At 41.7% G+C, this 22,363-nt stretch overlaps 2 protein-coding genes across 5 annotated transcripts; one reads left to right on the top strand and one right to left on the bottom strand.

Moving 5' to 3' along the window:
* Positions 1–4,204: 4,204 nt before the first annotated feature.
* cryz (crystallin, zeta (quinone reductase)) lies at positions 4,205–11,915 on the bottom strand. The gene is made up of 8 exons (XM_061797073.1): positions 11,708–11,915; positions 10,943–11,095; positions 9,421–9,584; positions 8,874–8,925; positions 8,610–8,759; positions 8,289–8,390; positions 6,977–7,072; positions 4,205–5,735 (listed from the first exon to the last, which is right to left on the bottom strand). The coding sequence occupies exons 1-8, from the start codon at positions 11,813–11,815 to the stop codon at positions 5,574–5,576; spliced, it is 987 nt and encodes a 328-aa protein (XP_061653057.1). The 5' UTR covers positions 11,816–11,915; the 3' UTR covers positions 4,205–5,573.
* Positions 11,911–21,939, top strand: dars2 (aspartyl-tRNA synthetase 2, mitochondrial). 4 transcript variants are annotated; one of them, XM_061797070.1, is made up of 18 exons: positions 11,911–12,425; positions 12,545–12,801; positions 13,098–13,197; positions 13,324–13,390; positions 13,535–13,636; positions 14,077–14,172; positions 14,258–14,381; positions 14,691–14,737; positions 15,393–15,499; positions 16,091–16,160; positions 16,258–16,437; positions 17,108–17,215; positions 17,309–17,371; positions 18,096–18,248; positions 18,368–18,586; positions 18,698–18,808; positions 19,093–19,168; positions 19,733–21,939. In XM_061797070.1, exons 2-18 carry the CDS (start codon positions 12,627–12,629, stop codon positions 19,942–19,944), a joined length of 2,010 nt encoding a protein of 669 aa, XP_061653054.1. In that variant the 5' UTR covers positions 11,911–12,425; positions 12,545–12,626; the 3' UTR covers positions 19,945–21,939. The 4 variants fall into 4 exon arrangements, with proteins under 4 accessions (XP_061653054.1, XP_061653055.1, XP_061653056.1 ...); XM_061797071.1 differs by having other exon boundaries at positions 11,911–12,801; positions 18,099–18,248; XM_061797072.1 differs by having other exon boundaries at positions 11,911–12,801; positions 18,398–18,586.
* The last annotated feature ends 424 nt before the right edge of the window (positions 21,940–22,363 follow it).

The raw sequence follows: 22,363 nt of genomic DNA, 5'->3' as shown, positions 1-22,363 counted from the left end.
ACGCAATAGCAGACAGCAAAATAAATGGCGTTATTGCTGAGATACGATTGAATTTGTATGAATTTGTTAAAGTGTGAAACTACGGCATGTCTATATAGCCATTACGATTTTGATGAAGCTGTTTGTCTTTACTGTTATATAAAGTGTACTTCAATGAACCACCACCATTCACTCTTGTCAATAAGCATTGCCTTTACTATGAATACCATCCATCCATCCATCGTCTGTACCGCTTTATCCTCACGCGGGTCGCGGGCGTGCTGGAGCCCATCCCAGCTATCTTCGGGCGAGAGGCGGTGTACACCCTGAACCGGTCGCCAGCCAATCGCAGGGCACAGAGAAACAAACACCCGTTCGCGCTCACATTCACACCTACGGGCAATTTAAAGTCTTCAATCAACCTACCACGCATGTTTTTGGGAAGTGGGAGGAAACCGGAGTGCCCGGAGAAAACCCACGCAGGCACGGGGAGAACATGCAAACTCCACACAGGCGGGGCCGGGATTTGAACCCCGGTCCTCAGAACTGTGAGGCGGATGTGCTAACCAGTTGTCCACCATGCCGCCACTATGAATACCTAAAATCTTTAATCATAACTTTTGTGATATAGGACTTTAAGCGTGGCTGTTTCCACATGGGAGAGACATTTATCCATATAAAACCATGGTGGCATAAAAAAAAATGCTTAATTAGAAATGTTATAGTTTATAGCTCGAGGCGGAAAGAACACCTCCACTGAGGGTTAGCCACAGCTGCATGTACAGTGAAGTATGTTACCTATGATATGAGCCAGTCTGTGACAGATGACAGCATTGTGGGAACAAACCATACACGAAGCCGGGCATGATGATACAGGAAAGCGCCGCTGGACAATGATGAGTAATAACATCAGCAAGATACCTGGAAACATTTGATTTCAATTCTTTGGAAGATTACCTTCTAAGATTTGAATAATAAACAAATAGTGATTTGCAGAACATTTCAATGATGTTTTTGATCATGACACTGGATAACGCAGGACACTTACTTGCCATTTTGTGTTACAGAGGTGATGAGGTAACATCTCTTCAATCAACATCATTACATGTTTGGGCTGTTAAAACAAAGCTTTACATTAGCATCACCTTTCTTTGTTCTTTAGCAGTGTTCAATCCAGCTCCCCGAGAGGCTGAATAGAAATAAGTGGACATCAAAAATGGAGAGAATGAATTCTGATTGCAATGAATATCATCAGCAGCATGATCAGCATCAGAATTCCCAGCAGCATTATCAGAGGGTGTTACTTTTAGGTGCGGTTAAGTGCGTCAGACCACAAAGTGTTTTGGGATTCAATTCCAAAAGCAACCCCAAGAATAAGAAGAGAGTTTCTATCTTGGAGCCTGTGTGTTTGCTTTTCCCCGAGAATGAAAAACAAACGTGGTATGATTTCTTGATATTATCCCATCCTCAGTGCACTACGTTATTAATTGCGTTTTGGGTTAGACTTGTTTTCTATGCTGGTGTGTATCACGTTTTTCTGTCAAGATTTCATGTTGCACCAAGTGTTAGCTGGCCGGGGTCAGGGTCAGCGATCACGGTCTGTTGCTTTTGACTTAACAACAAAGGTCATTCATTGCCCTCAACAGTACTGCCCTATTCTCATCAAGAGTGCTCCCTGCTGCTCGCCACAGTGTGGTCAGACAAACACACTAAAAGCTTTTATGTCCAATATCACACTTTTCTAGTCACTCTTGCTGGGAAAGCACAGTAACAGCGCTCTACATGATGCATTCACTGCCATTGACGGCTTTAGAAGTAAAATATCCATGTTTACTGGGAAGGCTGGCAGTTAATGCATACAATGTCAATATGTAGCTGTAGAGAAATCTGCTGACTGACTACCTATCTGATGATGTCAACTCTTATTGGAGTTGACATTCATAAAAATAATGTGCCATTTAATAACATTAAACCAAAGCTAGGCGGCACGGTGGCCGACTGGTTAGAGCGTCAGCCTCACAGTTCTGAGGACCGGGGTTCAATCCCCGGCCCCGTTTGTGTGGAGTTTGCATGTTCTCCCCGTGCCTGCGTGGGTTTCCTCCCACATCCCAAAAACATGCATTAATTGGTGACCCTAAATTGCCCATAGGTGTGAATGTGAGTGCGAATGGTTGTTTGTTTGTATGTGCCCTGCGATTGGCTGGCAACCAGTTCAGGGTGTACCCCGCCTCCTGCCCGATGATGGCTGGGATAGGCTCCAGCACGCCCGCGACCCGCGTGAGGAGAAGCGGCTCAGAAAATGGATGGATGGATAAACCAAAGCTACTGTATGCACTTAAAACTGCGATGTGGCTGTGCTCAGAATCACATCACATTCAAACTCATGCTAAATGGGAGTCAGCACCCACCTGTCACCATTTAAAGTGCCTCTGATTAGTAATCCCAAATCAAGTTCAGTTGTTCTAGTAGGCTTTTCCTGACATTGTTTTTCTTTCTAACAGAACCCTGAAGGTTTTGTGCAAACTCTAACTGCTATTTCAAACTTTTAATTAGTTGTATAGTTGACCTTGAAGCCACTGTTGCACATTCAATTCAAAATAAATAAATAAAATTACTGCTCCATCTCAATAAATTAGTGTCAAAAGCTTAATTTAGTTAGGTAGTTCAGTTCAAAATGTGAAACTCATTATAGAGCTGCACAACACACAGTTCAAATTTTTCCGGGACTTGCCCACCTTATTCTAAAACCACCTCTTGGTCCTAATTGGCTAGAAGCAAGTTTCCCTAAAATGGTACTGTTTCTAATTGTGTCACAGCAGATTCAATATCACGTTTCCCCAAGTTGTTGGTTTATAATCGTGTCTCAGCATCCTTATTGATGTTTTTTAATATAAAGTGGGGCAGTGGGATTGTTTTTTTAGTGTCTATACTGTCATATACTGCCCTGCAGTACCGTTTTTGGAGCCTGGATGGCGTTTTGTGCCCTCTCGTCCCCCCTCTCTCTTTCAGCACCTTCCTCAAGCCACGTACCTGTCTACAATCAGCCCTCATCAGCACCTACATTTAAGCCTGCCTGTTCCCGGAAATCCTCGCCACGGTATTGCAGCTTAATCCAGCGGTACCACGGCCCACTTACCTCACGTAAGTCACACTGTTCCTTGTTTCCCTTGTTGACTCCTGTGTCTCATTACCTTTCCTAAATAAACTGTTCATCACAATTTATCTGCCTCCGCCTGCTCTGGGGTCCAGCTGCTCTCCATACGTGACAGAACCCTTTGGCCGTTATGGACCCAGCAACCCCGGAGGCGCTTAAGAATGCACTCACCATCCAAGGTGCCCACATGGGAAGACAAGAAATCATAGAATGCCTAAACTCTCTCACGCAACAAGTCTCCCTCCGTTCCTCGAAGATGCAATCTGAACTTCCTCCTGTAAGTACTCCTTCCGAGCCCGCAGACTGCAAATAAACTGTTCATCACAATCTATCTGCCTCCCCCTGCTCTCGGGTCCAGCCCCTCTCCATATGTGACATAAACACCTGTAAGGACTTGTGAATTGATATGTTAGTATAACCTGTGTTGTTATTAGGGATCCTCCCACAAGTAATTAACGTCTATAGTGTTTCTATTGAACTTATTAGGGAATGAACCCCGTATCACATGCATGTTAGTCAACTGGTGTACGGAGTTGCTGAGCCGGCACATCGAGGGAGGGTGAGCCCCACAAGGGGGGGTCAGCGAGACCGTCCAGCCAGGGCCAGGGAGGTCCTGAGCCCGACCGAAGTGCCCCAACCAGTCCCGAGGAGAGGGGCACGGGCACGGGCACCCCCCCCCCCACAAGAGCAATGGATAACACAAAAATATTGTACACAGTATAAAAAAAAAAATAGAGTAACAACTGCAATAAAAATCTGCAATATAGCGGGACCGCGAAGAAAGACCCATGGTATAGCCTAGGATTACTGTATCTGCACTCCGTGACGATAAGTTGCTGGGACTCATTGTTCCAGGGTTGGGACTCATTTTTTCGATGGAATGTGCATCCTGAGACTCACATAGTCTCAAGTGTAAAAGGATCTATGACACTAATGAGTGATTTTATTCACCAAAACCTTATGTTTTGACCCTGATGTTAAGCTAATATAACTGAACTTTTATGTGAGGGAGTTTGAGGTCATCCCCATAGGATGCTCACTGATTTGACAGACATTCAGACATATCAAGACTGTTTTCTGGGCTTGTGACCTAATCTTCTCTAATTAACAAATGAGTCATGGATTTGTTAATTAGAGAAGATTAACAACAGCTTTTTTTTAAGCACAGGATGTTGTTTTTTTTACATTTTCACATAAAAGCAAAAACAAAAATAAAAACACTTGCTTGAGACTGAAAAGAAATGTCAAACAATAAAAATCAAAAGGAAATTGTGATATTGAAGTCACAGGCATTATGGGGGCAAAATAAACACTAACGTGGTACCGTACTATATCAGGATATCTAAACCAACCATTTTCCACTCCAATTAAATTATATGATTTTGCTTTTCACAGTTACAGAATTTGGTTGGTGAACTGAATGCTAAAAAACAAAGAAACATCTGAGTATGTTCGAATTTCTTGATTAAGACATTCATTCTCAATAAAAACAGAAACACGATAGAGGAGGACCCACCCAGCACAGATCTGTTAGCAATCTGCGCTGGGTGGAAATGAATGGAACCGTTTCAAAGTAACTTCTATGCATCCAGCAACGATGTGTAAATGTGTCGAACAGTCTGCATTGTTCATCTCGATATTATTTATTCAACCTTTATGGACTGGATGCTTCTGTGCCATTAGTGCCCCATAATGTTTCAAGGCAAAATATTTGTATGTATATCATCTACAACTGAAAACCGGTTTCATTTTTAATTTGCCATTTTGTTTCAGGCCATTAGGTCAAGATTGAGTTATTTTAAAGAATATGTAGCAGCATCTGGGGAAAGGAACTTTAATATGATGAATGGTATATCTGTGAAATGTGGCTGCTATCTTTTATTCCCTTAACACAAAAGACCTGTCCTAAAACAAACAGAACCACTTGGGTGAGCAAAGAAGTAAACTCACCTGGTGATCGGACCGCGTATCCCTGGTGATTATGTTCTACAAACACCTGTAATAAATAACTAGGATATCTGTCACTAAGGATCAGGAAGGAAGAGTGGGCCTCATCTCCGTGTATATTGTGCTGTGTACAGAGTATGTAACCTAGGTTACCGAAGCCACTGTGGCGCACGCTCAGTAGCATCAGCTGCCACCCGAGAAGAGAGGATGTAATGTCCGACCGACGCAGTCACAAAAGCAAAGCTAACCATTTTTTGCTACTAAGATGTATTGAAAACATGAACAGAATGATCGTAAAAGGATATTAGCGCAATTTTAGGCACTGATTAAAACAATCATCATCATCATCATCATCAATCAACTCCCCTTGGAAGTAGGGGACAGTCTTAACATGCTGTCCAACGACCAGTTCAATTGGATTTGCGTGTAAATAGCACAATACTTCTTGATTTGTTTTTCCATTGCAACCCGTCCCTATAGTTCGGTTACATGATCACATGGTCAGCACAATCTTTCCAGTGGCCCCCCGAGATTCGATTATGTCCTGGTGGGCCTGAGCGGCCTTGTCCAGTTGATACCGGTCACCGACAATTGGACGCAGCCAACCGGCTTCCATCCCGGCAACGAGCAGGGCTGCACACTCCTTCCTCTCCGCCTGAGTGACGACAAAATTCTACTCAGCGGACTATTCAATAATTAAGTCTCGTGAAGCTCGTACCCGAGTGGAAGAAAATGGTTTGAAGGAGATGCATTTTGTATCCTTGTACAGTGCTTGAAAAATTATTTGTCCCCTTCTGAAATTCTTTTTTTTTTTTTTTTTGCAACGTTGCTCCACTTTGTTTAAGATCATCAAACAAATGATGTAAATATCAGACAAAGATAAGCCAAATAAACAGAAAATGCAGTTAAGATTTTATTTATGAGGGAAAATAAAAATGCAAAGCTACCTGGCTCCCTGTGGAAAAGTAATTGCGCCCCTTGCTAATCAGGAATTTACTGTGGCTAATAAAAATTCAGTGAAAACTGCACCACTGCACTTACACTTGACAACAACGATATGAGAATACGTATACCTGACTCAGGTATACTCGGTAGCTAACGATATAGTCTAGGTAGCAATTGATCTGGCCCTGGGGCTTTCAAGATGTGCCATGAATTCAGCCCAACAACAAACGTCAAAGCAAATGTGTAATGTTAGCTGTAAAAAACAGTTTAAAAAAATATTTTCAACTAGTGTACATTGCGCGGCACGGTGGCCGACTGGTTAGAGCGTCAGCCTCACAGTTCTGAGGACCCGGGTTCAATCCCCGGCCCTGCCTGTGTGGAGTTTGCATGTTCTCCCCGTGCCTGCGTGGGTTTTCTCCGGGCACTCCAGTTTCCTCCCACATCCCAAAAACATGCATTAATTGGAGACTCTAAATTGCCCGTAGGCATGACTGTGACCGCGAATGGTTGTTTGTTTCTATGTGCCCTGTGATTGGCTGGCAACCAGTTCAGGGTGTACCCCGCCTCCTGCCCGATGACAGCTGGGATAGGCTCCAGCACGCCCGCGACCCTAGTGAGGAGAAGCGGCTCAGAAAATGGATGGATGGATAGTGTACATTGGTCTGCCTGCGAGAAAGGTAACATTTGGTTGCATTTTAGTTGATGGAAGTGGTTTTTAGAATGAATCAATTATTAAACCAGTTCTCGTCTATGCAATTGAGTAGCTTGCTGTTCGAAGAGAACTGGAATTAAAAAGAAAAAAGAAAAAAACATTGGACAATATGCTTTAACTTAAAATCTTATACAGTAAATATGTCACAGTGGCATGCTATATGTGTTTCTTTTAGTCCCTTTTTGCTATTTTCTGTTTTAAACCTTTCGGTGTTGAGGTTAGATCTGATATTCGTTTACCGGTGTGGCAGCGAAGAGGGCAACTCCTATGATGCTGGTCTCTTTGGCCATCGTGTCTCTGGGGTTCAATTCTATGGAGCCTCTGGAGCCTACAACCTAAAGAAAAGAGAACATGTTCATACATGTTGCTGAATGGGAAAACAACTGTACATAAAGCAAGACATAGGAACAACTCTTTTGTGAGCTACGGCTACTACTGTGATGACCGATAATACTAGACTTTACACCGATCTGATTGGCCTGATCGGTTATGGCCGATAATGAGCATATTATGCCGATCGGCTTTAATGTCATCAATTCGCCGATTCGATCAATGACCTCATTGATCAGCTCCGCAAAAGACATTTACTCCGCGTCAGCATCGTGCACAGTATATTTGAATCCAAAAGCTAGTTTATTTTTCGCCTTGTTGCGTCTCTTTTGACGTAGTACTGTACATATCTGACAACCAATAAAGTTATATAGAAAAAATTAACTAACACGTAATGCCCGGCCGGATCAGACTACAAGACAAATTTGGTCTTTCACGATTGCACTATGTCAGACTACAGCAATAAAATCCTGTATTGCGATACCACCGTGAACACCCTGAACCGGTCGCCAGCCAATCGCAAGGGACATAGAAACAAACAACCATTTGCACTCATATTCACACCTACGGGCAATTTAGAGTCTTCAGTTAACCAACCGCGCATATTTTGGGGATGGGGGAGGAAACCACCGGAGTGCTGGAGAAAACCCACGCAGGCACGAGGAGAACATCCAAATTCCAAACAGGCGGGGCCCGGGATTTGAACCTCGGTCCTCAGAACTGTGAGGCAGATGAGCTAACCAGTCGGCACATATTTTACAAATGGAAAATCTCACGGCACACCAACAAACAAAAATTTCCCAAAAAGTAGCTACCCAGTTATTACTGTATGTACTTCCTGCCATCTAATAGAAGCGCATTCATTTGTTCTGTGTGTCACTATGCCTCACTGGTATAAATAGAGGAACAAAGATACATTATTTCTTTTAAAGGAATCATTTTTGGAGCAGTTTGTAAAATTTGAGAATTTCCCACGGCACACATGAAGATTGCTCATGGCAGCCTGACGTGCCAAGGCACAATGGTTGGGAATCACTGGACTAGAGAAAGAATACTTGTGAAGAAACTCATATCCGGGACACAAGTATATCCAGTAAATGAACAAGTCATTTAAATAGACACATTGCTCCATCTTGCGATCGGTTATCGTTTTTTTTTAAACTCGCTGATAGGTGATAGGCCTCAGAAATCCTGCCCGTGTAAATCCTAGATCATACTGACCGCAACACGTCCTCCAAATGCCATCATTTGGAGATCTTTGTTGAGGTTGACGTTAGACAACATCTCCACAATCACATCAACTCCCTGGCCTCCTGTGGCTTCCTGCAACAATATAACACGCTCTTAAAATACAAAGCCCACAATCCAACGGAAGATCTGTATCAAAAGTTGTGCTTTTAACAATATAGTGTAGTAGTTTTGTGTGAAACCTCCGCATCATGCTGCCGTCTGTTTCTCATTTGACTACAGAGTCATAATATTAGAAACAGGTGTCAGAGTGCAAAGCGAGTGTAAGATAAAGTTAAGGTTATGAAATGACACCATTATTTTGCCAGTATAGTCCTCCTCCCTGTGATTGAATGCCATGTGAGCTCCATTTTTGGCCGCAAGCTCCATTCCCTCTTTGGTCCCGGCGGTCCCCAGCACCTTGAGGCCCAACATGCGGGAGAGCTGACATGCTGCCAGACCAACCTAATGCACACAAAATGAAATTTTTTTATTAAAAAAAACAAAAAAAAAACATATATATACATATATATATACATATATATATATATATATATATATATAATACATCACTCTTACCCCTCCACTGGCTCCATGGATAAGAACAGTCTCTCCAGGCTTTACATGGGCCCTTCAACACAAAAAACATTGAATTTGTCAATTTCGATGCAAGTAATAATCCACCTATTAGGGGTAGCAGATAAAACGAAACCCACCCTAGCTGACTTTGGGCCAGTGGCGGGGTGCAGCCTGGACTGCGTGCTGGCCAATCGGCGTGCACAAATAGACAATTTAGAGTCTTCGAATAATCTAAAATGCGTGTTTTTTCGAAATGTGGGAGGAAGTCAGAATACCTGGAGAAATTTCACACGAACACATGACAAGTACAAATACAGCTATGTAGAATTATTTTCGTCGTAGTAATTAGTCACCGGAGCATTCTTTTTGTTACAGGTAATACAACCCCAAATCTAATGAAGTTGGGAGGGTTGTAGTTTGAATATTTTACACATTGCTTCCTTGTGCCTTCAGATAACGTCTGTTGTGAATTACTGCAATAGAACTCCTTTTTTTTTGCTGGAAAGATATTGAGATCTGCAGCTTCAATGTTGCCGTTGTGTCTTACTTGTGAACGAGAGCTCTGTAGGCCGTGAAGTACGGGATGCCGATGGCCGCCCCCTGGCTGAAGTCTAAAGTGTCGGGCAGTTTGTGGACGCTTTCTTCTGTGGTTACAGCAAATTCTGCATAACCTCCGGACTGAGTGGATGTGGTAAAAACGCGATCCCCTGCCTGGAAAGCAACCACACAGGAACACATGAAATGACACAGACTTCACATTTAATAGCGCTGTGAATCTGTGGTGAGGTGTCACTTTCAAATTTCACTGAATTTGCTTTTGAAAATGTTTCATTTTGAGTTTAGCCGAATGTTCACAGGACTTTCCTTCTGATTCAAACTTCGCTACTTGCTTGCATCTTGCGGTTCCTTTTATGTAATACGGAACAAGGTTGTGACCTGGCTGCGCCGTAATTTCCATTGCGACTAATCCAGCCCTCACTAATCCATCGCTTTTAGACCTTGGACATTTGGACTGTCAACAATCAGTCGAAAGTGGTTGCAGCCATATTTGTCTTTGAGCAAAAAGAGACTGAACTCAACAAAAGTGTCCTGCGCAAACATGTGAAGAGCTACAAATGGCGACCGCAACATAAATCAGGTTGACTTTAATGACGACGAAGTCTGTTCCATGTGGTCGATGATGTATGCAGTCAATAGCGACTGGAATGTTGCTCCGGCTTCCGTCTCAGTACTGTAGCGCACATTTCAAAATGAAGGTACGATCAAACACTTAACGTTTGATTGTTGAAGCTCGTGTTCAATAAATTCAGCCCTACCCCAACAGAGAGCGAGCAGTATGCCAATCAGCCAGGAGGGAGTATTTGTTATTATCATAAGTAACAATATGAATTGGGCATTTCTTGAAATTGGAATCTATGTTGTCTACGGTTTTCATGTTAAAAGTTAAAGGTCGAGTTATTGCAAATAGGTGCAGCTTCCCCACTTGAAAGAGATTTTAGTCAATGACCAAGAAACATTTTCTTTTAGCATTCAGCAGTTTGACAGCTGAGAAAGACGTTTAATTCTTTACATGTGTGTCTAGCAATGAGGTGCTTAAAGTGCTCTGGCATCTGCAAAAGTGAGTGCGAACAGTTGTTTGTGTATATGTGCTCTGCGATTGGCTGGCGACCTGTTCAGGGTGTACCCCGCCTTTCTCAACATATATTGAAGATGTAAAAAAAAAAAGCCTTTTAAATGTTCCCCCAATTTTTGGTGCCCCATTGAGGCCACAGCACCCGTAGCATTTGCTAACCCTGCCCTATGGGTGTGCCAGCCCTGACTTCACTTATGAATCAAACTTCTTGATCGCATCTTCCAGGTACCTTTATGCAATTCAAAAAAAATCTAATCAAAGTTGGAGCCTTGTCCAGCCGTAATTTTTACTGCTACTTATCCATCCATCACTTTTAGACCTTCCACATTTGGATTGTCAACAGCAGTCCAAAATGCGCTGAGCGTCCTGCGCAAAGACACGAACGGCTAGACGAACGCCCGCTCACGCCGACGTGGATGACTAATGTGCTTTCAACCTTGACTGCTGCGACGCCCTCGCCGACACATTCCACCACGCCAGCTGCATCAGTGCCAGGCGTGTACGGGAGCGACGGCTTCCGGCCGTACGTCCCGGCTCGGATGTATGTTTCCACGGGGTTCACGCCGCAGGCATGGACACGGATTAGCACCTACGCCAAAGCACATGCAAGCACACGAGCATGTAAAGGAAGTGATTTTTTTGTTACCAAAAACCATTGCTCTGCTGCCCCAAAGAAATAAAGAAAGAAATAAAATGAAAAAAGCTATTAAGGTGTTCTGCACTGAACAGCAAATTAACTTATTCAAAATCATTATTAAGTATTTACCCAGCACCTAGACAGCAACATTGCTCAGTTTTTTATATACACTAGTTCAATGTGATGTTCTTTTCTATGAAAGGTAGAGATAAAGATAAATTGATGCTTATTTTTTTAGATTACAATTAAGATTTCAAATCTCGTTGCTTGGTAAGTACTCAACAGAAGATTTCTTTTTCTTTTGCTGTATACACTTTCAATATATTCATTCAATGATTATTAGTCAATTATATACACTTGTGACTCAAACCTTTTTTTCTTAATCTGTCTGCCTTGTTATGATCATGCCATGACTGTCTAAAAAAAAATACATGGATTTATGACTTGGGCTCATACATACAGGTACAATATGTTTAAAAAAAATATTATTATTATTTTACAATCTTTATCCTTGTGCTGCTGTAAAACAATTTTCCCTCTGCTGTGCCTGCTCTGCAGACTCACCTGTCCGCTTCCGGGCTGTGGAACTTTCACATCGTCGCAAAGTTTGAGGACGGACGGAGCTCCGAACTCCTTTACTCGGATTGCCCTCATCAGTTTAAGACCCGACATACTGCACCGCGCTACTCCAACTACTGCCAAAAATGAGTAGTAACCTACTTCTCTATTAACTGTTGTTATTAACTGACTGTACGGTTTTCTTCTTCTTCTCTTGATATTTGAGTCATTCATGTACATAGTAGCGCCACCCTATGGACAAAACTGTACACTTTATCTATTATGCCACGAACCGAATTTGACAAAGCAAAAGCCTCCTGTTAACTATATTATCTGTATCAACCAACCAATGTTGTTTAATGCCAATTAATCTCTTTAAATGTACGTTCCGGCGGCTGCATGTCAAACCATCCGTTACCAGTTGGTGGCGCTGTAGACTGTCATTGCGAATACACTCCAGCGAAGAAGACATTGGACGAAACCATATTTGGTCGGATGGGGATCCACAACTCTGCGCAACGTTATGGCGCTTTCGAAGGATAGTACAGTATTTGACGGGAGCACTTAAAAAGCGTGGCTAAAATAATAATAATCTTTTTTTTTTAAATGAAACTTGGGCTATTGAATTTAGCTTCGCTAAGGTAATGCCGTGACAACGACCGATCCGGTATAAGACAGGAAGTAATGGCTGGCTGAAACCGACCGGTGTTCATTCCGTACACAGGTCGCCTTTTACCTTATAAAATAAAGTAAAAAAGAGGACTCAATCAGAAATGGCTAATAATGTGATAGCAAACAGTTTGTACAACCCCTTCTGAGCAGGTATGCTCGTTTTTGCTGCAGGACTTCACCAAGGAAACGATCCGTTCCAGGAACGAGGCTCATCCCTCGCAGCAAATGACCTTAGTGGACAGATAGCTCCATAATGGCGACAACATGCAGATACATGGTGCTCAGAACACTCTTTGCACTTGGAGCTCGCAGAGTTTGTTCTCGGCACTTAACCTCGACTTCAAGTCAAGGACGCCTCATTCGGAGACCTCAAGTCAGACACCTGAGCTGCCCTGACAATTCCCATTTGTCCGACTCTTCTATTAGTGGTACTCGCATGCAAATTTTTGTGTTCGGGTCTGATACAGCGCATCAGGTTTAGCTGCAGTGCATCAAAACAGCAAATGTTTGTCCCACCTTTATAAATGTCTTGTGCGTCTTCTTTTAATGAGTCAAAAGAAATAACGAGATAGTGTTGGAGGACATGATAGCTTTGCAACGACAACATAGTGATCGGCCAAGGACTTTTATATAGTACTGTCCTTACATTCAATCATTTTCAGTAGTAGTAATTCTTATAAATGAGAATGTCAATTGCGTCACCATGACTTGTTTTTGTCCTCAGGGAGCAGCTCCTTGTCTTTTCGGAGTCACACATGTGGACAACTGCGATGTGAGCATGTTGGAGAGAAGGTCACATTGTGTGGATGGCTCCAGTACCTGAGGTGCTTTACTTAAAACAACAAAACACTGAAGCCATCACAAATGGCTCATTTCTGAAAATAGCATTACAACTAGCACATCAAAGAAGGCGCATGAGTGTGGAAATATGTTTTTTGTTTCTTAAACAGGCAAGACCTGTTTGTCATTCTACGAGACTTTAGCGGCCTAACTCAAGTACTTATACCTCAGCAGGAAGTAAGCGTTCCACATGATCGGATTTGGTATTGTCTTCATTGTATGGCGATGGGCTTTGGATTCTCGCTATGTCAAGCACTTAAAGAAACAAATCTAGACTCAAATTGTTAATGTTAAACTAAGGTCTTCTCTGTTGTTTGCAAGTCTGCACGCCGTCTTAAAGAAGTACTGTGCAATCTGACCGCTGAGTCTGTCATCAAAGTTACTGGGACAGTTAGGCAACGGCCAGCGGGACAGGAAAACAAGGTGTGTTAAATACACTGTAGTCAACAATCTGCATTTTTTATTTTATTTTTTAAAATCATGCTGTCATTATGATCCCTCAAAGGTAATTTTACACTGCGCCGTGTTTTTTTGATGCACATTACACTGAAGCAAGCATGCAAGGAGAGATGTCCGAGTGATGTGTGCAAACACTGACCGTTCTCCTGAGTTGAGTTTCGTGGAGGCTCGCTAGGTGCTCAAGGGCACTTCGGCAGTAGTCAGGGTGCAAAGCTAGCATCTCTCCAACCACTAGTTGCAAGTCCTTACAGATGAGCGACAGCCGCCCCCCCCCCCGCCCCCCTCAAACTCAAAATAATAATTCAGTAATTCATATGACAGCCATGTGTCACAGGTAATTTAATTTGTGCTGTTTAATTGTAATTGTTTGTAGAAATGCTCTAGTGATCATGTGTTTATAACAGGGGATGCCAACAGGAGACATTGAAGTCCTTGCTGAGAATGTGGAAGTTTTCAATGTGTGCCGGAAGTTGCCATTTGAAATTAAAGACTTTGTTAAAGTAAGCGGTTACACATTTCGCCTTACACTGCCAATGACGTTAATGATGTTCATGTAAATCATTGCAATACATTTTTTGTACCCAGAAATCCGAGTCTTTACGCATGCAGTTTCGCTACCTGGACCTGAGATCTTCTCGTTTACAGAAAAATCTCCGACTGAGGTCCAGACTCGTGATGAAGATGAGAGAATATCTCTGTAATACGCATGGTATGGAAAGTGACTGCCATTTTCTTTTCATCTATCCATTTTATATTCTGCTTAGCCAGTAGTGGGCTCCCATCCCAGCTGACGTCAGGTGTAAGGCGGACTGCACCCTGGATCGGTGGCCAGTCAATGACAGGGCACATATAAAGACAGACAACCATTCACAGCCTCACTGAGTGGGAACTGTACCCGCGCTGCCTGTCCCGAAGTCAGGCGATTGTTCCCCAACGCCAGCAGTGACTGTGCCTGTATTTTCATGTCCCAATTCAGAGTTTACATTCTCTTTTTGTTTGTATTTCTTCCACTTTGTAGGTTTTGTTGATGTAGAAACTCCAACATTGTTTAAAAGAACACCAGGGGTAAGTATCATTTGTGTAAACAGGCATGAACTACGCTCTCCTCCATATAGGAATAGTGAGGGCAAGGCCTTCATATTTCTGTCGAGTGAAAAAAGAGTTTTCACATCAATACATTTTCATCTACCTCACGTGTACTAGCCACTACAGCTCCGTGCGGCACCAGTGAAACATTTCAAATAAAATCACAGACTGCTTGTGTGGTGTGCCGACTTTGGCTTATTTGCATGATGGCTTTGCTACAATTTGCTATTTTATTATTTGTGCTTTTCTGTTCAATGAAGAGAGCGCATTTGTTTATTATGGAGCCAAAGATCACAGTGACTTTGCAAATGATTTGAACGACTTTATAGAAATGACGAGTTATACATCCCAGAACCTGACAAACCAAGTGAATTTGATGACTAAGCTTGATCTGTAATTGACCATTCGCATAAACTCCCATTAGGCAAGCTTGACAGGCAGCCAGTGTATCTGGCTCAAGCTGTTTAGGTGAAGAGTAGAATCATCCTTTCTAAGCAAAAACATCTGTTGTCATTGAGACTTCACAGATGCTGATTCCCTTACACAATGCCCAAATGCGGTCTGCAGCTTTGCTCGACTTGTAATCTTACAAATCTGAATGCTTGTCTAACACCGCTGTTTCTGCTGCTATCAGGGGGCCAAAGAGTTTGTGGTTCCATCCAGAGACCCAGGTCGTTTCTATTCCCTCCCTCAGAGTCCTCAGCAGTTCAAGCAGCTTCTCATGGTGGCTGGTATTGACAGGTGGGACAATGGAGTAACTCGACTTGTGTGTTCATTTGGCTGCAGAGATTGTTTTCATGGTCCGCTTTCCCAGCATTTATTAAGTAATGAGTGGGAAAACTTACAATGTCTCACTTAAATGAAGAGAAAATATGTTTGTGGGGGCTTGTGTGACTTTTAGCATTTTGCTGTCACTTTTTTAGAATCGGTGCTCAAAGTACAGCCACTCGTAGCTCGGCCTTTAGTCACCGTTGTAGCAAAATCCGTAGCTGCCATTGGCTCAGCAGTCACTTGCATGAGACGGGACCCCCCTTACAAAACAGGCTAATTTCAGCAAGAGAAAATGTAGAGTGTGTAAAGTATCGGCTGTGTCGCAATCCTCGGGTATTTTGATAAAAGTCAGGCGTGTGTGACACCAGGTGACTGTTTTAAATTGTGTGTGTGGGTGGGGGAGCGGCGAGGGGTGCACAATACGGCTCATTTAAAACTAGACCAGTCACTTTGGATAATATGTACTGATGAGGCTGAGATACAGTAAATCTGACATTTGAATCTAACGTGTTATGTTTCACTTCACATTGACTGATGTGGTTTCATTCATCACTGTTGCAGGTACTTCCAGGTTGCTCGGTGCTATCGAGATGAAGGCTCCAAACCAGATCGGCAGCCCGAGTTCACCCAGGTAATGTCTCGCCTACTAGGTATGTTATGATTTCCATGGCTGCAAACAATATATTGAGTGGGTTTTCCTCAGCCTTATTGTGAATGTGGCCCTACAGGTCGACATAGAAATGTCTTTTGTGGACCAGGCAGGCATCATGTCCCTCGTGGAGGGTTTGTTGCAATACTCCTGGCCTGCAGAGAAAGGCCCCCTCACAGTTCCTTTCCATATCATGACATACGAAGAGGCCATGAGGGACTATGGGGTGGACAAACCTGATACCAGAATCGCCATGAAGGTGGGCATTTTAGTCTCCCAAGATGACAGGATTAAAACACAAACCAATAATGAATTTGTTGAATTTGTCAAATCTTTTGAACTGCTTGTAGTCAGTCAATTAACTGTAGACATTTGAGCGTTTTGATAATTACACTCATCATAATAGTGTTTGGTTTTGTCCAGATTTCCTTTTTGGCTTTAAAATTGGCTCCATAAATGTGTGAATGAATCTGAACACTTCACTTTTGCTAAAATGATCAAACCACTGAACACGGGAAATACTGTACATTTAAGCCCAAAATTATTCACTCATACCAATATATTTTGACAAAAAAATGCAATGAATAATTATGAGGTTAACTGCATATCCACATGCTTGTCAGAAAGCTCAATTATTATTAACGTGTGCCTTGCACTGTTCGTCATGAAGATGTGCTGTGCTTACATGTGAATTTCTCAACATGGATTTTGGAAATCACCTACTTTGTGTTGCATATTTATGTTTAGTGGAATATCATCAAGTCATCAGACAGTAAGACACCTGTCCTGACTTTGCAGAGAATGTCCACAGTGCACACAATAAGGGCTGCACTGTGTTTGTCCAATGAAACGTTCCAAAATTCTTTACGATCATATTCCTGCTGCACAACTAGCTTATGTTGAATCTCTATCATTTCGTTTGTGTTTAGCTGATGGACCTCAGAGAGGTTTTCCTGTCCACAGACATTGATTTCTTCAAATCAGCTGTTAGCCGACCAGGTAGCTCTGTTTTGGCCATCTGTGTCCCCAGTGGAGCTGTAAGAGCAAATCTTTTTTCTTTTGGGAGAAAGTCATCCCTTTCTTTTGTTGTTGTCTTTGCCTTTTTCATGCTTTTTTCAAATTAATTTCAGAAACTGTTGACTGGAAAAGATTTAGAAGGACTGAAACAATCATCTCAGACCCATTTTAACCAGGTAAGAGGATGACTGGCTGCTTGCACTTTTCTTTGCTTTTTAGCAGTAAGTCACATACAGTGGCTACGGAAAGTATTCAGACCCCCTTACATTTTTTACTCTTTGTTACATTGCAGCCATTTGCCAAACTCATTTAAGTTCATTTTTTTCCTCATTCATTTTGATTCAGTCAAGCACATGAAAACAAGCACACACATTTAAAATAAATGTATATGCGTACACATACATATCATTCCCTGTGTCTCTAATGCAATTACTTAATTTTCCTGTTATTTTGCTCTTCAAAGTTGATTACTCTGCACAAAAACGCATTTCCAGCCAGACCTCTGTGACAAGCGTACTGTACCACCCAATCACTTATTTTGGTGTTTTGTGACTTAATTTCACGATAGCTTGGCGCTTAGCATGGCATCCTTGTCTTACTCTTCATTCTCCACTTGTGATAACGATACTTGTTAGTAGTGTCGCTTTTTTGGAACTCTGGAGGCGATGATTAGTTGACTTATGCTGCTTTGACACATTCACCTCCGCAGCTCGGCATCGTATTTAGCTCCATTAGCTGTAACTCGTAGATAGCTGGAACAGCGCATAATAGCATGCAACATGCCCTTAGTACCTGAACAGTAGAAAGCAGTGAGGTTGGGCGACTGTTCCATGTGGATGTGGCGTTTTGTTAATATTACAATATTACGTCCATGATGAGTTTAAATTCCCTTCTCTCAAGGAGATGAGTTTGGTACTGGTCAGAGCAGACGGAACGCTGAAGTCTCCGCTGAAGAAGCTGTTGTCGGCCTCTACCGCTGATGCTTTAGTGGAGAAGACTGGAGCCAAACCAGGAGACCTGCTACTGATTGCTGCTGGTCCCTATGACATTCTGGTATGAAATGCACGCCACATGAAACAATTCTTGAGTAGCCCTGGAAAGGTTAATCTATAAAAAGTATTATTGCTGTATAGAGCCTCTGTTCTTAACCATAATGTATGTTTTGCACTTAGCGCCCAATGCTAGGTAAACTTCGTTTGCAGTGTGCAGAGCTCCTGGAGTGTCATGGCATGACAGTCCGTGACTCTTCGGCCTTCCATTTTCTGTGGGTGGTGGATTTCCCTCTCTTCTTGCCTAAAGAGGACGAGCCAAAGCAGCTTGAGTCAGCTCATCATCCATTTACTGCTCCGGTGCCAGAGGACACACAGTTACTATACACAGAGCCAGAAAAAGTATGTTACTGATACTATTGTCTTTGAATTAACATGTGGATGATGAACAAAATATGTTTTTGTATGGGATGTGTGTACACTTTCTTTTTTTTTTTTTTTTTGTCATTTCAGGTTCGTGGTCAGCACTATGATCTCGTGTTGAACGGATGTGAGATTGGAGGAGGTTCAATCCGTATCCACAAGGCTTCAGAGCAACTTCATGTTTTAAAGAATATCCTCAAGGTGAAGAACTTGGAATCACCCACGCATATTCAGCTGATATGGAAAACTTGCTCTTGTTTTCTTGCAGAAGCAGCAGTAACACAATCACAACAATTTGTTGGGCTTTTTCCCACTTGTTCAATGTGAAATATATCCAGTTTTCTTGTAGAACTCTTTTTACTCTTCTGGGAAATGTCTATTGCTTGTTGTGTGTTGTATAATTGGGAACATGTGCAAACTGATGAGAAGACACTTGGTGAGGAGAAAAACTCAGTTGACACTGGGTGTGACATTTTTCTTCTCAGGAGGATCCCACTGTTCTTTCTCACCTGCTGGAGGCTCTGGACTGCGGCGCGCCACCACATGGTGGTATTGCGCTTGGTAAGATTCCATGCAACCGTGTGTTTACAAAGTAAAAAAATAAAAACCGTACTTCAATGCAGTTTTATTTGCTTTTTTTTTTTTTTGCCTTGACTTGTTTAGTGGATGAAACTGGAGAAGGAACGTGACTTTAATTCGTTTTATAAAATTAAAATATGTAGAAATATAAATGCAATATTAAAGCATAGTTGAAGAAAAATATTCTATTGGCAATGTGGAGCTGTCAAAGAAAACTAACATTTAATCCTTCTTCTTCAATAATTGATTACCGAATACCTGTTAACTAATCTGATTAATATATGATTTGTATTGTAGTACAGAAGTATATAAATGTAATGTATGTGCAATCTGTTAACATTACTGCTAACAAAATAAGAAATGTTGGGAAAAACTAAAGAGTATCGTAAATACCTTTTTGACCAACACCACCTCAGTTTTGTGTGTACTCATTAAAATCAATCAAATACATGTCGATGAATGAAATCCACATGCATTTCCACATAATAAGGAGGAAGGGGGAAAACAACTGAAATGCAACTAAAAAATACAATACTTTTATTTTAGGTTTGGATCGGCTGGTTTCCATCATGGTGGGTGCTTCCAGCATACGTGATGTCATAGCCTTCCCCAAGTCATTCCGTGGTCATGACCTTATGAGTCACGCCCCAGACTTTGTTTCAGAGGAGGAACTAAAGTCCTACCATGTTACAGTCAAGTGGCCAGAAGAGACGGGAGGAGGACAAGATGAGAAGTGTGGAGATATAAAAGGAACATAGAATGACACTCAAGAGGAAGCGGCCTTCTGCACCCTTTTTTATCACGTTAACAGAGGGGCACAAAGAAGAAATCATGGTCTCATCCTGACACTGTTCATGCTGAACTACACAAAACAAATTGTGGAATGAAAAGAACACGGATTTATAGAAAATGGCATCGTACATTATTGGTCATGACCATTCAAATGAGCTTTTTTTAAAGCTTCAATAACTGCAATCATTTGAGATTAAATAAATTGCTTTTCAAGGCAATGTGAACATTAGACACTAAAAATAGTCACCAACCATAGATGGCAAGATATACTGTATGCATGTACAATGCTTAACAAATGTAATTAAATACACCTTGTCTCAAACTCGAGGCCCAAGGGCCAGATCGGGCTCGCCACATATTCTTTTGTGGGCCACTAAAGCAGATAAAGTGTCTACTTGTTTCTTTGTAAATGGATTTGTTGTTTTTATTTTGTTAGAAAATCTGTAGGCTCTAAAAATTGCAATTTTCTTGATTTTATTTTTTTTTTCCCGCTATTACAAACTTTGTATTTATTGATTTTACCAAATCCGGTAACATAAATTAAACATTACTGGTATTTATATTTGCTTGTCACTATTTTCCATGACTTATGATTTAAAATTAAGTTAGTTAATATAATATTATTATAATAATAATATAGTTAATATAAAGAAATGCAGGTGCAATTATATGTACAGCAGCTGAAATAAGTGTCTGAACGTCACCATTTTTCTCACTAAATATATTTCCAAAGGTGCTATTGACATGAACATTTCACCAGATGTTGGGAACAACCCAAGTAATCCACACATACAAAGAAAGTAGAACAAATAAGATCAGAAATTAAGTTTTGTGTACTAATGTGAAATGACACAGGGGAAAAGTATTGAACACGTCATATGGTATTTATTTAATACTTTGTACAAAAGGTTTTGTTTGCAATGACAGCTTCAAGATGCCTCATGTATGGAGAAACTAGTCACATGCATTGCTGTGGTGTGATTTTGACCCATTCCTCCACACAAGCAGTCTTCAAATCTTGAAGGTTCCGTGTGTTTCTTTTATGGAACTTAAGTTTCAGTTCTTTCCATAGATTTTCGATTGGATTCAAGTCAGATGATAGGCTGGGCCATCCTAGCAGCTTTATTGTTTTTCATTGAGAGTTTCCTCGGCAGTATGTTTTGGATCATTATCCTGCTGAAATGTCCAGCCTCCTTTCATTTTCATCATCCTTGTAGATGGCAGCAGATTTTTGTCAAAAATGTCTCTGTATATTTGCCCATTCATCCTTCCTTCAATAATGTGGTTTACCAGTACCATTTGTTGAGAAGCAGCTCCACACCATCATGTTCCCACCTCCGAACTTCACTGTTGGTATGGTGTTTTTAGGGTGATGTGCAGTGCCATTTCTCCCCCAAACGTGGTGTGCATTATGGCATCCCAAACAGTTCAATTTTGCTCTCATCCGACCTGACTATATTCTCCCAGTATTTAACATGCTTGTCCAAATGTTGTTCAGCAAACTTTAAATGAGCTTTGACAGGCCTTTTCTTTTCAGCAATGGGGTCTTGCGTGGTGAGCGTGGATGCAGGCCGTGGCGGCGGAGTGCGTTACTCACCGTTTTCTTTGTGACAACAGTACCTGCTAATTCCAGTTCTTTTTGAAGCTCTCCACAGGCGGTCCTTGGCTCTTGGAAAGAGAAGGCCCAGAGTCTTGACTTTGGGTACACAAAGATGAATCCAGTTTCAAATTCCTCATTCCTGTTCGAAATGGGAAAACATCTGGCTAATGATGCTTGATAGTCTCTTATATTTTTTTATTCTGGTTTTGTTAATGTATTAAGCACTGTATGCATTTGAGAATGTTATTTCATGTGGAACACTGTGATTGTAAATACTGAACAGCGTGAGAAAAAAATGGATTAGAACATTAGTGCGATATTTTCTTTTCACTCTGGCATTAAATGTGGCACTTGAAATTAATTAGCTCAATATTGGAGTATTAATTTAAAGCTAGTACGAATACTTTAAAGTTTTTTTTTAAATATATAAAGTATGCGGTTTGTTGTTTCTACTACACTTGTCTCACAGTGATGACGACATCAATGAACCCGGAAGAGATGTGCGCAGCTGACCCTAGTGTTCGTTGAGAACATGAGTTGAGTGAACAGAGACAGGATTGTTCAGGTCTACATTCGGCACTCGAGAAACCATGGCTAGCTTCTTCGGCTTTCGCAGTCAGAAAAAGGTGCAATGAAAGGGAAATCGATTCTATCGAAAGACACGGTCGGAAGTTAGTATAATTTAGTCGGTTTAGCGCTGAACGACCGAACCTTTAAATAAAATAAGCCCTCGTCTATTTTGACATCCCTGAATTGACAGTGTATTGGAAATGTTCAACTATATG

The sequence above is a fragment of the Phyllopteryx taeniolatus genome, chromosome 14 (genome assembly GCF_024500385.1).
Source record: "Phyllopteryx taeniolatus isolate TA_2022b chromosome 14, UOR_Ptae_1.2, whole genome shotgun sequence".
Lineage (NCBI taxonomy): Eukaryota > Metazoa > Chordata > Actinopteri > Syngnathiformes > Syngnathidae > Phyllopteryx > Phyllopteryx taeniolatus.
The sequence above is the reverse complement of the archived record's forward strand: the minus strand, read 5'-3'. Positions and strand labels throughout refer to the sequence as shown.